The 16,634-nt window shown below is 44.2% G+C and overlaps 1 protein-coding gene across 1 annotated transcript in view; it reads right to left on the bottom strand.

Annotated features, from left to right (window-relative positions):
* Positions 1-14,897, bottom strand: part of fhad1 (forkhead-associated (FHA) phosphopeptide binding domain 1) — a 50,075-nt gene extending 35,178 nt beyond the window's left edge. Inside the window, exons 1-12 of the mRNA XM_088938120.1 lie at positions 14,790-14,897; positions 12,029-12,229; positions 10,758-11,013; positions 10,211-10,308; positions 8,754-8,978; positions 8,060-8,183; positions 7,307-7,437; positions 6,780-6,857; positions 5,903-6,007; positions 3,937-4,044; positions 2,025-2,111; positions 402-554 (exon numbers count right to left, since the gene is read on the bottom strand). Coding sequence (XP_088794246.1) covers positions 402-554; positions 2,025-2,111; positions 3,937-4,044; positions 5,903-6,007; positions 6,780-6,857; positions 7,307-7,437; positions 8,060-8,183; positions 8,754-8,978; positions 10,211-10,308; positions 10,758-11,013; positions 12,029-12,229; positions 14,790-14,897 — 1,674 coding nt within the window. The remainder of the gene's footprint in view (positions 1-401; positions 555-2,024; positions 2,112-3,936; positions 4,045-5,902; positions 6,008-6,779; positions 6,858-7,306; positions 7,438-8,059; positions 8,184-8,753; positions 8,979-10,210; positions 10,309-10,757; positions 11,014-12,028; positions 12,230-14,789) is intronic.
* Between the last annotated feature and the right edge of the window lie 1,737 nt (positions 14,898-16,634).

The following is a 16,634-nucleotide window of genomic DNA, read 5'->3' as shown; positions in this document are numbered from 1 at the left end:
TTACCTGTAAAGCGCTTTGATGGGAGTGTCCAGAAAAAGCGCTATATAAGTGTAAACTATTGTTATTATAAACATAAATGTGGGTAAATGGTAGTCAGTGAGCTACATACTGTATCCTGTACCTAGCTCTACCTGTCGGTACATGTTTAAAAAACTTCTGAGATGGTGCAGCAATGTGACCTAACCATGTTCTAATGACACTGGCAGCCTGTAGCTCCACCTGCATATTTCTGTACAGCTCACAAAGCTGTGGGTCCGATGTTTCATCCCTTACCTGTTGCTCACCACGTTATAGCTCCCTGCAACCCAACACTCACTGCTATCCTGCCTTCAGCAGTTGTAATATGTTGTAGGGTGGTGGTGTGTGTGTGTGTGCTTGTTTCCGGTAGGAGCAGGCTGACCTGGCACTCCTGCAATGCCCTCTTCAGCTGTTCTGTGTCTGCGGACGTCTTGTCCTGCTCAGAGGTCCATCCATCCAGCTGGCCTTGCAGGTCCTGCACCCTGCTCTTCAGCTCATCCCTCTCTTCAATAATCACTGACATCTGCTCTGTCACCTGCAGGGCCACAGCACAGCCAGGGCAGCTCATAACAGACAAAAATCACTTCTGACACAAACACATTTACAGATCACTGTATACCTTTGAAAGACAAATATATGCTTGACTTTGTGTATTACTACAGCTGTTATAGTTCTCACTTTGATGTGTCCTTAACACTACCCAAAAATACGTCTTAAAGAAACCTCAACATTTCCACTGATTTAAGGCAGGACTCGGAGACGCTGCAACAGAAGAAACTTCAGGAACAGCTGTCTTGTTTACCACTGCTTGACAGCAAGACTACTGCCTGTGTTCTTTTTGATAAAGTGTTATGCTGCGGTTCCTGATATTGAATGACAAGTTGAGCAAGTTGAGTTGAGTGCAGGTTCACAGAGGAGCCTCAGGAGTCTCAGGAAGGCGCAGTGGTAACGAGGTTTAATGAGAGACAATGAAGGAATAATGCAGGCTGACTGAAAAACGGGGCTGTCTGAAATAATATTGTCACAGGCTGGGGTAGGTGAGAATGGAAGTGTCTCTAAGAATCTAGACTCAATGTGTAACACTTACTAGTGTTAAAGGGGAACTGCAAGGCTATTTTTTTTTTTACCAGGGTTAGAAAGAAGCAGCATTGATGAGTGCATTTCAAACCACAGTGAAAGTAAAATGTGCACAGTAACATGTAAAACCTGCAATTTCTATAATACATTTATAAAATTGACAAAAGTTCCAGGTATGCGCAGCGCCATCTTCTATATTTCAGAATGAGGCAATAAAACATCCGGCGACAGAATAAGCAGGGGAAAAGCCTTAAATAGTCTGCTTAACTGTCTGATATTGGAATGGTCAGCCAGACTGAAAGATTAATGGTCTGTGGGTGATGCATCCTGAGCGAGTTCGCATGGGGTTGGGACATGTCAGCCATATCACCCTGCAACTCACAGCTGGTGACTCACTGGAGCTCAGCAGGTGTGACCCTGGTCAGTACCTGGATGGGACACCTCCTTGAAAAAACTAAGTTTGCTGCTGGAAGAGGTGTTAGTGGGGCCAGTAGGGGGTGCTCACCTGTGGGTCCTAATGCCCCAGTTTAGTGACGGGGACACTATACTGTAAACAGGCGCGCCCTTTGGATGAGATGTAAAACCAAGGTCCTGACTGTCCTAGGTCATTAAAAAAACCCAGGGCCTTTCTTGAAAAAAGTAACCCCAGTGTCCTGGCCAAATTTCCAATTGGATCCCCATAATCCCCATCTATGAGATCCTCCCCACTGAGAGCTGATGTATGATGAGCGTTCTGGCGCACTATGGCTGCCGTCGCATCATCCAGGTGGGGCTGCACACTGGTGGTGGTGGGGAGGATCCCCATTACCTGTAAAGCACTTTGAGTGGAGTGTCCAGAAAAGAGTTGTAAGCAATTATTATTACTATGATGTCTGCTGATGATGTGCACTAAAGTAATAAAAGATCTGGTTCGTTTGGAGGACGTTACCTGCTGGTCTGACAGAGTGTCCTGGGGCGTGGGGACTCCAGGGGCCGTGTAGATGGCCTGAATGATGCGGCTCCGGAACCTCTGCAGCTGAAGATGGGAAAAGGGACACAGTGAGGCCTCTTCTTATCCAGCCCCGGGTTCAAGAATCACAGATGGGCTAATCGACATGCTCAGCCAAGTTAAAGTACAAACAGCATCATACTACAGCAAGACATGATAATGCTTGACCATTATGAAAATGGCTGAGTGAATCTTTTGAGGTATTTCCACACCTTTATTGCACTGTTCTCCTAAAACACAGGAATGGCTCTGACCTTGTGCACAAGGTTTCTCTTTTCCAGTTTGCAGCAACCACTGAGACAGGCATTGCTGGGGTACTGGACTTTTATCATGTTTGAGCGTTGGTGAAGATACGCTTATAGACAAGTGTCTTGTATTGTGCCACTAAAATGTCAAGTAATGAATCATTAACTGATTTCAAGGGACCTAGTGTTTTCTTTTCACATGCTAACAGCTGAATCCTGTTATCTGCACCTGTACCTAGCAGGACGGGCACTGGAACAACATAATTCAGTTACTTTTGGACTTTGAATTCTGCCAAGCAATTGCTCCCCTTCATAAATTTTCTTTCTGAAGTGCTGAAATCTCTGTTGTGTCAGCTTTGAAGCACTGGAATTTTAGGACTGAAAACAGAAAGCTTGTGAATTAGAGAACAAGAGAAGTGCGAAACTCCAGACTTGCTGCGCTTGTTACGGGAAGTTCAGATGATTTGTTAGCAAAACCATCCGATCAGAAATCTAGATCACAGCTACAGAAGCTGCAGGGCAGGAGGAGGAGCATGAGATGACAGCGAGTGCTGGCTCTGCACTTGAATGACTGCTGGGGGAGAAGGCCTGTCAAATGAGAATGAAAAAAGCCCATGCTTTGGTACTCTGGATCTAGCTGATACCAGTGATACTTGGAACTAATAGGTGTGAAGGACGAACGAATTAATCAAGGGACTGTTTTCATGCTATGATGTCATGATGTCTGCAAAAATAAATCAGTTTTGTGCGTTAGCAGCTGCTCTGCTTCATCACACTTTGTTATTCAAAATCAGCCGTAACAGAGCCACTCCATCTGACATTAATGAGAAAAGGCCATGCTTACTTGACCTGCTTTGACTTTAATTCCTTTTTGCACAATGGAAATTTGGGCAGGATGGTTAGCGTTGCTGCCTAGGAGTGCTGGGGCCCTGGGGTGCTGTCTGGGTGGAGTTTGTATGTTCTCCCCATGTTCGCATGCTTTTTCTCCAGATGCTCCGATGAGCTCCCATAGTCCAAAGACACACTGGTAGTGTAGCGGAGCTAGTTCGGGCACGGTGACGTCATGGCCCTGCCTGCGCGTAGCAGGGACCTCAGCCGCCTGGGCTGGGGGAGGTCTCCTTTAGCTCATGCGGCTGGTTCCCTGTTGCGTTACGCCGGAGACTCGGGTTCGTGCCCCAGGTGTTGTGGGACGAACCGGCGGGGTGGAGCGGCGAGGGCACGAATCACAGTAGGTTAATTGGCTTCGGGGAAAATTGACCCTGACGTGAGTCTGAGATTGTGGGTCTGTGTGTGCCCTGCGATAGACTGACGTACTGTCCATCCCCTCCCATTGTTGCTTGCTCTGATTGGCTCTGTCACCCCTGCGACCCCCCACTGTATGAAGCGTTAAGAAAACCGAATGACTGGATGGATGGACAGTGTATGTTTAGATTCTGTCACGTCCTCCACGATGCACTCAGAAACTTGGGTTTGGTGCCACTGCAAAGCTCTCAAACTGGACTGCAGTGTACGTCACTTTGAAACATAGCCTGCTTGGGGGCGCTGGCACGTGTGACAGAGTACGGAGGCTCCGGCGGCCCAGCGCTGCGGTTGTTGTGGAGTCTCACCCGAGCCAGTGCTTGCTCCAGCTCCACACGGGTCCTCTGCTCCTGCCGGCTCATCTCCTGCAGCTGGTGCCTCAGCCTCTCCGCTTCCTGCTGGAGCTCGGCCTGCACCTGCAGCAGCAAAAAGAAAGCTGCTTCCATGATGCCCGAAGAGATGCCATATTCCACTGGCAATCTGCCCTGAGCGGCAATATAATTGGGGCGATTACTGGCGCCACTTCTCCCAGAGATCTGCACACTACTGTCTTCATGCAACAGTGCACTGTACAACAATACAGATGCACAAAAAGAAAGAAGTGAGACAAAAGAAAATCAACATTTACATATAAGTTTATGTAACTAACACGTACGTTTTGAGGAAATACGGACACTCTCAATGACACACAAGATTTACTCAAAGCAAGTTCAAGCTCAAAGGAAAACTGTGCACACAGCACACTATGTGAAAAGCATTTACTACTGGAATTACTATACTGTTACTACTGTAACTACCATGGCATAATACTATAGGATGTTGTAATGATGTGACCATTACAAACAGAGCTTCGAAATCATTTATACCATCCAAATGTACAATGATAATCATGTATTATCATCATTATAATAGTGTTTGCATGTCTTGGTTAGGTTAAATTGTTTTCAACTTTTTTTAATTGTAAAAACTGGATACTAAATTTTGTGCGAAGTGCTATTTTTATGGGGGTGATAGGGATTTGAGATACATTTCTGTTTCTGCCGTTTGTCAAAGCTCCTTTTATAATGGAAGCAGAACTGCCATATTCAATAAGAAAGTACTGCAAAAGGATATACCTCCCTCATTGGACAACATGTACACTCTAAGCATTTTGTATAGCATACCTTGTATTCTACTGCCATCTACAGTATCTATGTTCATTTTCAATTTTAAAACCTTTTGTCTTTTTCTGAAAGTATTTACAAGCAAGTCACCTTCCTGGTAGCTGAGAATTATGCTGCAGAATGGAATGACAGTCTCCTTTTGGTGCACTAACAAATCTACTTCAATCCTTCACACAACACAGCGTACTGTCCCTGTGTAGCATAGGCGTTGTACACACCATTGTGACTGCCCATTGTAGCTGATCTAAAATCATTAGCTCTTGATGTCTGAACAATCAATACTCTATTTTGGCAGATTTTCTGCCTCAGCAATGTTTCATTGCAAAGCCATCGGTTATTCTACCCTAGTGAATGAAAATACACAATAATTTATTTTAAAATTTACCTCCTTGAAAATACTTTCTTGTGAAGGCTAACTATGAATACACAACCATCAATGTACACAATGGTACACAACATGCTTTTTGATTCATTACTGCCTTAACATAATGAGGGGAGGTGAAGATACACTGTATATATCCCATATTTGGAGAAGGAACATGTCACTAAGTAAATTAATGTATCTAAAAAGATATTAAGTTATTAGGAACTGTCCCTTTATTCTTATATGACACTGCATTTTGCATTATCTCACCTTTTTAAACTTAAAGAATAATTATTTGTCTCAGGTACTTTTCCAATACAAATCCCATATTACTGTATAGTATGGAATGCAAAGAGAACAGCTATAATAACATCATGCAACTATTACGAAAAATTAGCCGCAGATTAGCTGCTGGCCCTTCTCACATTTCAGCATCTCTCCTGTTTTAATTATGTCTCTAACATCCTGACAGTGAAAATACACTCAGTTAAGTTACACGATGCACTGTGCCTTCCTCTCCTTTCGTAATCTTCACAACCGAAAACGGTAATGGTTTCATTGGAGTAGTAACCACTAATTGGCAAAATAAAATAAAAACATACAAGGTCATTGCTTTTCAAATGGATATTAATGTTTTGAATTAGCCAATGGTTTCGGTATACGGTAGTTCCCGCTAACATTAACAGATTCCAGTAGGATGTACAGAATTTCTCATTATGAGCTCCACAGTAGCTGCGGTCGTCTAACCTGGCATTTCTCAGCCAATGTGACGTTCATCGTCTCTCGCTCCGAAGCAGAACGCCCTTGCTCGGCTCGCATCTCTGCCATTCTCCTCTCCATCTCCTCCACCGACTGCAACAACAAGAATCAAGCGTCTGCAGCCTCCAGATACTTTCACAAACAGCATAGTCCCGTCCCAGATGAATACCTATTGAGTCTGCTTTTTTATCAGATGGTTAGCTCTCAGGGATTGTGAGGGTTGCAGAATGCTACCGCAGGGGAAGACCATCACCAGTGTACCAAGACTATGTGTCCCGTCTAATTTATTGAAAATCATTTGGTTAATGACTTTATGTTGCTCCTCGTGTTTCTCTGTACCTAAAGCTATGTGCCAATAGCAAAACAGTCATAATCCATCCATCCATTTTCTAATCACTTTATCCAACAGGGGATCGCAGGGATGCCGGAGCCTATCCCGGTAAGCAATGGACGCAAAGCAGGATACACCCTGGACAGGACGCCAGTCCATCACAGGACGCACACAGAGACACTAACACACTCACACCAGGGCCACTTTTCCCAGAAACAAATGAACCCACCAGCATGTCTTGGAACTGTGGGAGGAAACCCTTGTGAACAAGGGGAGAACATACAATCTCACTGAGACTGTACCCAGGTCCAGAATTGATCCCAGGGCCCCAGCATTACGAAGCATCAATGCTAACCACTGTACAACCATGGTGCATGTAGTCATGATCTTCTTGTAAGTAAACAAAACAGTGTGCAAGGCAATTTAAGAAATTTCGGAATGGTTTGTATCAGTGGCTCTAATCAGGTCGAGGTCTGTTCCAAATAATCTGGCCTCATTCAGAGCTGAGCGCTCCAGCAGTGACAGCACACTCACCTTTTTGAGTACGATCACCTCATTCTCCCGTGCAAGCAGCTCCTCCTCATGTTTCTTAGTCTCTCGCATTTTAGAAAACTACAGCAGAGAATAAACCAGTAAATAGACTACAGGGCTGAGGCATGACTTACACAACCCTGTGATAAAGCGGACAACGTTTCTTCTGTGAACAATGGATTGTACCAGAGGTTTTCTGTTAGCTGAAGTCTGCTACTTGTTACAGCCAGCTCCTGCTAGTGGGGCACATGTAGGGGAGCTTCTTCTATGTTGGAGCACACAGAAGAGTAGTCGATTTTTACTCTGAGTAGTACTTCACACACCTGGAAGACCAATGTGGAAACCAATCAAAGTGTGTCAAAACTAGGATGTCTAATTTGGACCAGTGCCACCATTTTGCAATGACTGTCTGATGTGTTTCTGACCAGAAGGCTGACATCCAGGGCTGAAGAAAACTTTAAGCCAGTGTAAAGAGGCCCCTGTGAGCACCAGGAGGCTGCCAGAGACCTGGGCGGGCGTCACAGCGCTACCTTGGCGGACATGGCGCCCAGCTGCGCGTCCTTGTGGCGAACGTCCTTGCGCAGCTTGTCCACCTCGGCCACGAGGCGCAGGCTCTGCTGCTCCCGCGTGGACAGGTCCCTCTGCAGGCTGGTCACCAGTCCTACGGGGTGGGAGAGCAGGCCTATCTAAGAGGGCTCAGTAGGCGCAGAAGTGCTGGGCTCTGGCCAGCACCCTTCTTATTTGACGTTGGCGTTAATCCTACATGGGCGACCATTCACTGACACTTCCATCAAACTCTTCCACGAGACACAGCCACCCTCTTTGGGCTTCCATTTTTCTTTTAAATTTAGAATCACAAATTATCTTGGTTTGTAATCACCCAATCTGAACCGTGCTCTGTTCAGAACGACTGTATACTATATGGAGCAATTCCCTCTTTCTGACAGTTTTATACCTTCCCACCCTGGTCTACAAGAGACGATCATATTACTTATATTCGTCATCTTTTTGATAAAACATTCATGACACTGATAAGAGTTTCATGACAGCAGAGGTGAGCTCAATACCTACCAGGGGAGAGCAGACAAGGCGCGTGTTTGGGTAAAATTCAGAAACAGCCATCTTTGAACTCACGGACTGCATTCATCTAGTTTATTATGACTTACAGCCGACACAAATACATGAATGCAGGACGAATTCCAGTGCAAAGACAGAACGCCGAGGGTAGGGAAGGGAAGGCAGTGGCTCTCGCTGTCAAGAGCAGCTGAAGGGAGGGGCCCTACCTGTTGACATGCCGTGGTCTCGCTTCAGCTTCTCAACCTGGTTTTTCAGGTTGCTGATCTGCAAGTCTCGCTCCTTAAAGGAGTGTTTCAGCACCTCACTGGAGCCCTTCTGCAGGTCCATTATCTGCAGGCACAGAAAACCCCGAGAACGCAGGAATACAGACAAGTCAGAGGCCAGTCCTGACGCTGCCGATACCTTTATTTAAGTTATCATCCATTTGATCTCCATAAAACATGTCAGTGTAATACAGCTGATGATGAAGGAGATGCATATATGTTTACATGTATGTATTCCAGGATTTGTGCGTACTACATTAATATGTGAGAGACCGTGAGAAACCGCTTTATGCCCTGGATGTGAACACAACAGTCCACTTATTTGGCTCCTTGGGTGCTAAATACCAAAAATGCTGAACTAAAGCAAGAGCTTTTTTAACTGCAACAATACAGAGGTTGTGATGATCAACGACAGGAGCTGTTAAAGAGGCTTGTGAAACTTTCCTTTTTTAATTAGTACAGTATTTTTAGTAACAACTATGGGGTTGTATTGTTCTGTTGATATTAACTATAAATGAACAAATACACTGCCCTGTTGAAGCCCCTCTGGTGTTGCAAGAGATGCTTAACGATGATAAATGAGAAAACTGGTGAAGGTTGTGTGAGATTCATGCAGTGGGTATGTATGGCATGGTACCTGCTCTTTAAGTTCCTGGATCTGCTCCTTTTTGGCCATGATCTCCCTCTCCAAGGCCTGCAACTTCTGGGTGATCTCCGAGTCTCCCCGAGCCTGGGCAGCTCGGAGTTTGAGAGCAGAGATGTCGTCGCGCAGGCTGGCGATGACTGTGTCCTTGCGCTTGGACTCTGCCTCAAACACCAGCAGACGGCTCACCTCATCTCCCAGCCTCAGCAGCCTCTCTTCCTAATAAAAACAGGCATGAATCACACTGTATTATGTCTACATACTATATCCTGATGCTTATCGCAAATGTACAGTAATGGCATTCTGTAACCATCTATCAATCCACTAACAGTAAGCAGCTTATCTTGTTGAGAGCGGAGGCAAGCCAGAGCTGATCCCAGAAGCACAGGGCGCAAGACAGGGCTGAGAGCACACAACAGGAGTCAATGTCAAATTATAAATCCCACAGGATACTGACAATTTAACATTACGGGCAGAGCGGTGGCTCTGTGGCTCAGGATCTGTGCCTGTGGCTGGAAGGTTGCTGCGGCCAGCAGAGGAATCCTACTCTGTGGGGCCCCTGAGCAAGGCCCTTCACCCGAGCTGCTCCAGGGGCGCCCGTATAAATGGCTGACCCTGCGCTCTGACCCCCAGCTTCTCTCCCTGTCTGTGTGTCTCATGGAGAGCAAGCTGGGGTATGCGAAAAGACAAATTCCTAATGCAAGAAATTGTATATGGCTAATAAAGTGATCTTATCTTACACTGACAAAAGGCTCATAATTCATAACCATCCCTGTCAAAAGTGTCCAGAGCGTTTCAGATCAAAAGTGTACATCAGAAAAAAAAATAGACACTAAACCAAAGCACGAGCAAAAATTGTTATAGAAACATGAAACAATGTCTGAATTCTCTAGTATTAATAATAAACTCTAAGAAAAACCAAAGGTTTCTGTTTCAACATGACAATGACCCCAGTCACAGCTACACTCCTAAATTAAATGAAAAAGAAAAGTAATATATTTTGAACTGGACATGCCGGCTTAAATTGACTGAAAGGCTGTGAGATGAAATAAAAGTTCAAGTAGCATAGCTATACCATGGGAGATAACTACTGGAAGGATAATTCACGACTGTAACAACTGTGTGACAGGGGTACAGTAAGTTCATCTGTGATTGCTAATGGGCAGGGGGTATGTTCATGAGGAAAGACACAGTTAAATGACAGTAAGACATACTCAGAGGCTTCCACACTTGTTTATAAAATATTATTTTGCACTAAATTGCAGAAGCGCATGTGCTTGTTTTGATCAAATTCATTTTACTTCCCTCAAAGGCTCACTGATGGAAATATGCTCAAACAATTTCTATGCAAAAATGTGATTTTCTGGGAATTATTTCATTCATTGTGCTTTATGGAGGAAACTGAAGGGGTACGTGTTCAAGATGCATTAGCGTAGATGGCTGTACTGTACCTTCTCCTGTAGGAGGTGCTCTAGAGTCTGGGGGCTCTGAGGGGGGGCTCCCAGTCGCAAAGACTGCCCTCCCCCTCCTGCACTTCCTGTCCAGCTTCCTGCAGCGGAGCAAGAAAACACAGTGTTCCAGCGGAGTATGTGCACAGATGAAGGCTCAGGGAACCGGTGTGATTGTGGGGGAGGGCATTTAGGGGCTCTGTGTGGGTTCCTGCAAGAGTGGCGTGAAGTGATTATCCATGGTTTGATATAATGTTATATTAATTTTTAAACTAATGTCCACTTATACTGTGTGCAGGTTTTGTGTAGTGTGTATAAAACAAAGCTGCTTTCATACTAAACAAATTTCGGAGAAATCAAAGCATTAGCGCATCACAGATCCGCTCCATTGGTACCCACAGTGCATTAGTTACAGAGTGGACAAGGTCAATCATTTTATGGATTGATTGATTTTCTACTGTAAGACGTAACTTTTGGCTTTGAGCCCATGATGCACATAGCTCCTGGGATTCACTGGTGCACGATACTTCACTACAGCCTGGTGGGGTACCTGCTCTGAGAGACGGGACCCCACGCTCCAGGTGGTGTCCTGGTCTCCTGGCTCCGGCGCTGGCTGGGCGTGTCCGGACTGGAGGGTGAGGGGCAGTAGCAGACGCGCCCTGGATCCAGGCCATGTTGGAGGGTGTCTGGGCAGGTAGGAAGGGTAGCTGAGAGACAGCGGGTGGGGGAGAAGGAGGTTTGCTCTCCTCAATCAGGTGAAGAGTGTTCTGCCAGGCCGATCGCTGGATCATCGGGGGGCGAGAGAGCTGGGGAGACACAGCCACGGCCATCAGCACCCCGAGTATCAGGACGGCCGCAGTCTGAGACTTTGTTACAAAACCAGGGCTTTAACCAGATTCAGACTGGTTTTCCACCATGTGTCTGCATCTGATGTGTCTTGCATCTCTGTATACACTGCAGAGATGCAAGAAGTCACAGCGCACTTCAGTGAAGGTTTGAAATTTATATTAAATTTATATATAAAACAAGTTTTAATTTGTCACGAAAAAGGCCACAAGGTGCATCCCCCTTGCTCTGAATCCAAGATGTTATACAGGGAGTTTTAGTGTCCAAGTTCAACTTTGGTCACCTGCTCTAGTTATTTGTGCATACAGGTATGTGCTATTTCTGATCATCTTATCTCCACCTTTTAGTTATTTATTTCTGCAATGTCACATACAGTAGGTCAGGTTTCTACAACACACTCCTCTGACATTCCCACTCATCATTCATTCGCACACAATGGGCACAATTTAATGCAAATCGGAGAAGCATTAGTTGTGGGATTTAAAATTCAAAGGCAGGGTTCAACATCAGAAGGCAGTCATTCTTAATAGAGAGGTAGAGAAGACACAGTGCATCAGCACTGCTCTGTCCCCATTTTTTCTCATTTGTACCGTGATCAGTGAAAACCACAAATTCCCTTGAAAATGAAGGACTATGGATGTAAAGTCCATGTTTATTTCTCGAGGCGTTAAATCATGCAATGGAAATACAAATGCAAACCAAGTCACTGACACTGGGTTCACAGATGGCCAGTAGGTCCTGGGTGTTGCTGCATAACACTGTGTGCTTTCAAGGAGTTTTATAATCTCTTCATTTTCCAGCAGAATCACGTCTCCCTGACACACAGCAGTGAGACTGCTGTTTCTTTGTACTGGACGTTAAGAAGACTAAGGTCATTATTGCAAAAGCAGGGCTTTAATACCGCAGATAGAACTGGAGGAAAACAAACTGCAGAGTAAATATGTAAGTCTTTACTGACGGAAAAAGGAATCGTACCGTGTTGTCTATGGCCAGCTCGTAGGCGAGCCCCCCGTAGCCAAACCGCAGCTCATCCCCAGGGGCCAGGCGCACAGCTGCATTGTGGATGCGACAGTCATTGACGAAGGTGCCGTGGGCAGAGTTCAGGTCTCGCAGCACGAAACAGTGCTCTGCCTCACTCAGCTCGATCAGGGCGTGCCGATCCTCGACCCCTCCGTTCTGGCGCGCAGAGGAGACGGAGCGAGAGCTTCAGTGCCGTCAGGTGAAGAAAAGAGCTTCCACACCGAGCTTTTAGGGTTTCTCTGACTTAGTGGCATTCAGTCACAAATCCATTGGTACTACCGGCTCCTCAGGCCAGCACACCAACAGACTGAAACTGCATTTGAGTTGCAGATTAATAGGTAATAAATACAGTCCATACTCCAGAAAGTATGCATCCCCTTCTGATGTTTTCTTACTATCTTATTTTTCAAACTCTGAAATAATTTATGTGGCATTTTTTGTCACTGATCTACACAAACTACTCTTTAATGTCAAAGGGGACCAACATTTCGATTACTTTTTTACATGCAATTTAAAAGAAAACATGAAATGTCTTGATTTAATAAGTATTCTCTCCCTTTGCTGTGGCTTTGCCAAATTGAACTCTGGTACAACAGATTTCCTTGTGAGATCAATCTAAAACTTGAATAAGTGAATAAGTCCACTTGTCAAATTGGTTGACATGATTTCAAAAAAATCTGTCAACCTATCTGTCCTGTCTATATAAGGAGCCTGAGTTCAAAATGCAAGTCAGAGCAGAAACTCTACAGTGAAGACCAAGGAGCCCTGCATACAACTCTGTGGCAGAACTGTAAGGATGCAAAGATCAGGGGAAGGGTACCAAACATTTCTCAATGGTGTTGGAAGTTCCTAGGAGCACAGCCAGGACCATCATTTGGAAATGGAAAGAATATGGAACCACCTGGACTCCTAGAGTAGGCCATCCTCCCAAAACTGAGCAAGAAGGACCTTGGTCAGAGAAGTGACCGAGAACCCAATGGCCACCCTGACAGAACTACAGAGCTCCGAGGCTGAGATGGGAGAACCTGTCCAAAGGACAATCTCTGCACCACTCCACAGCTGTAGCCTCTGTGGCAGAGTGGCTAGATGGAAGTCTTGCAAGGCTGGAGTCTGTAAGAAGGTACATGGAAGACCTTGAGACCATGTGGCAAAAGATTCTCTGGTCTGGTGAGCCACAAATTGAACTCTTTGTCTTGAATGCAAAGCCCTATGCCTAGAGCAAACCAAACACAGCTCATCGCCAGTGTAACTCCATCCCTACCACGAAGCATGGTGGTTCCAGCATCATTTTATGGCGATGCTTTTCAGCACCAGCAACTAGAGCACTTGTCAATGGGAACAATGAAAGGAGCGAAATACAGGCAAATCCTTAAGGAGGAGCTGCTTCAGACAGCAAAAGGACAAAGACTCACATTCCAAATGGACAATGACAGCAAGGATACAGCCAAACCAAAGCTGATTTGGCTTCTGAACAAGAAGGAGAATACCTTTGACAGCCAAAGCCCAGATCTGAATCCCAAGGAGAAACTTTAAGTTTCTGATTCACCAGTGCTTCCCATCAAATCTGATGGAGCTTGAGTAATTTGCAAGCAAAAATGAGCAAATCCAGAAGTGCAAAGCTGGTACTGATAATTTCTCCCTGGCCTTTAGCAGTCATGGCCTCCTTATAATTCCCATCTATGCATTGCATTCATCATTCTGCTCTCCTCCCCACTAATAGCTGATGTGTGGTGAGTGTACTGGCGCACTATGGCTGCTATCGCATCATCGAGGTGGGGGCTACACATCGATGGTGGTGGAGGGAAGTCCCCATTACCTGTAAAGCGCTTTGAGTGGAGCGTCCATAAAAGAGTCATATAGGTGTAAAGAATTATTATTATTGATACAGACCCAGGAAGCCTTAAATTTGTACAGTAATTCCTGCAAAATGTGCATCCACAAAGTATTGGCTCACAGATGTGAATACTTCAGTAAACAAGACATTTCCATTTTCTGTTTCTCATACATTTTTGTTATACCAAAAAAATATTCTTGCCCCTTCAAATTGTTGGGTATGTTGTGCGTATAAAGGGGAAAAAACTATTTAAATACATCACAAATTCTGGGCTTAACACAACGATATATGCAAATGTTCGGGTGGATGGGGGGGGGAGGGGTGAATATTTTCTGAAGGCATCGTAAATAGCATTTCGAAGCAGTTTGGCCGAACCAGTTTATAAAAGAGGTTTTATAGGAAAAACGTGCACATACTTATAATCAATCTATCTTATCCGAGGGCCACTTCTTCCTGGCACCCTGGAGACCAAGGCAGAAGCACACAGCATAAGGCAGGACGGCAGCCCATTGCAGAACACACACAGCCAGGGACAACTGAAATCCACAGTTCCCGGGCCAGCACATCTTTGGAAGATGGCAGAAAACGGGAGCAGCAGGTAAAAACTCATGAGAACACTGAGATAACCACGAGGAAGGTACCCTAGTCCAATGGTGAACCTAAACCGTGAGGCAGCAGCGGTAATCTACCATGGCACTGTGTTGCTTGTCACAGTGACAAGAAAAGATTACAGTCACTGGAATTGGAATGCATGACTTTTGCATTACATCAAAAGGCGCTTTCTAAAAAAATGGAACTGATAACTGAAGCAGAAATAAACACCAAGGGAGTGACAGAGCCTGTGTCGTCATGAGGCCTGAGTTTTCTTTAAAGACCCGTTACCTCTAAACACAGATCGGAGTCTGGATGTCCGCCCACGGTCGTGGTTTTAGGTCGAAGGACAAACGTTCCTTCCAGGGATTTCAGATACCCCCTCATGGTCCACAACATGCAGCCTAGAACATTCAGAAAGCTCCTCATTAAAACTGTCGGTGTGAAAAAAAATCTGACAGTTTATCACCATTCTGCCAGGCTGAAGTGCCCGCTGTAGCCCCAAGACTAATTCAACTTGCTAAAACAGAAACTGGAATAAAAAAGAATAGGAAAACGGACCTGTCTGAAAGGCAGAGAGCTTTGCAAACTCCTTCCTTACTGTTGCTTTCTATAGGCACTAGGTAAAGTGGACTAAAACACTGATAATACTGTAACAGTACTGTTAGTACACTAGTAATGTTGAGGGCTTAAAATCATGGGCAGCTCATAATTCATCTTTATAAAAAAGATGCATACCTGAACAAATGTCACATTAAAAGCCCAGAGAGTTTAGAAAAAAACTAAAATATAAATACACAAGACATATACTGTATGCATACATATATCTATATATATATATGCCCTTCAAAATTCAAAGTAATTGAGTTTTTAATCCATAATCAAGAATTGTATCCTTTTTTCCCCAAAATATTAATGTCTATCAATAATAATTTCTTTAGCCATCCTTTGTCTCTCCTCACAGAATTCATTTCACCACTGTTTATTTCTGAATTACAATACAGTATGTCTTTTGAACAAATACTGTTTACGCATCAAGTGAGGCCGGTGGTTTACTGTTTTAAACCCCATTTCTGTGGACTGGTAGCGCTGCTCAGTCGCTATCAACCCAACTGTTAAACGCCGTGCAATAGTGTGTTCGTGTGCAAGATATCAGTACAGTACTTACAGCGATGCTGTTTCCAAACAATTCGATTTTCACAGCAATTGTTTCCAGAGAAACTGTGCCCGGCTCTTGCAAGACTTTATCTCCAGCTCGAGGGTTCCTCAGCGTGAGGATTGTGTATCAGCGCCATGGAGACGGAATTTAACTCCGCCTTCAGTGTCCGCACTGTGCGTAACGCGGATCACCAAACCTACTTCAGGACATAGTTCGTAGTTTTTTTCAGTTCAAATTAAAGCTCTGTTTTTCATGTTTCTGTTCACGAACCATTTTCTCTTACAATACCACATGGTTTTTACTTGTCTCGTTTGATTTGATCCTTGAAGTCTAATCTATAGAAATGCAAGGCTTTGTACATACAGTAAACAGGCGCACATGATGCAGTAACAAGACAGTTAGATTCTGCAGTTTTACATAACTAGAACTTAATATTATTCAGTTTACCCGGCACAGCGACACGTATAACAATTAATATTTATGTGCTGCTCTTTCCTGTATTTTCATGGCAAAATTGTAGTCATTGAAGTTAATGACTATTTGACTTAATATCATTTTCATGATAGATTCAAGATGAAAGATTTTAAATCCAAAAACATAAATACTTAAATAAATACCCATAGTGTTATGAAGAAACATATTTGTCTCAAGCTTGTATTTGTCTCTGTTGCATTAAGTAACATTTCCTCAGTGTTCCTTATGACCACTAAGAGATTTTCATGATAAACTCATTTTTGTATTTACATCATATTAAAATACACCAAGAGCATTATTTTGAATTGTTTTTTTTCCCTAGAGGGTTAATGCTAGTTTTAATGTTTGAAAAAGGGCTCTACCTCCTTACACAGGTAATTTTCATTCCAAATGCTCTAACCTTAAAACATTAACCCAGAAAAAACATATAATGAAGTTAATTAAATGATTTACAAATAATATTAAGGAATTATACGCTTTGCTTTATGGAGTAACGTCAAATA

This window comes from Atractosteus spatula, chromosome 20 (assembly GCF_055471065.1).
Source record: "Atractosteus spatula isolate fAtrSpa1 chromosome 20, fAtrSpa1.hap1, whole genome shotgun sequence".
NCBI lineage: Eukaryota > Metazoa > Chordata > Actinopteri > Semionotiformes > Lepisosteidae > Atractosteus > Atractosteus spatula.
Note: the sequence above shows the minus strand (reverse complement) of the source record. Positions and strands in the feature narration are given on the sequence as shown.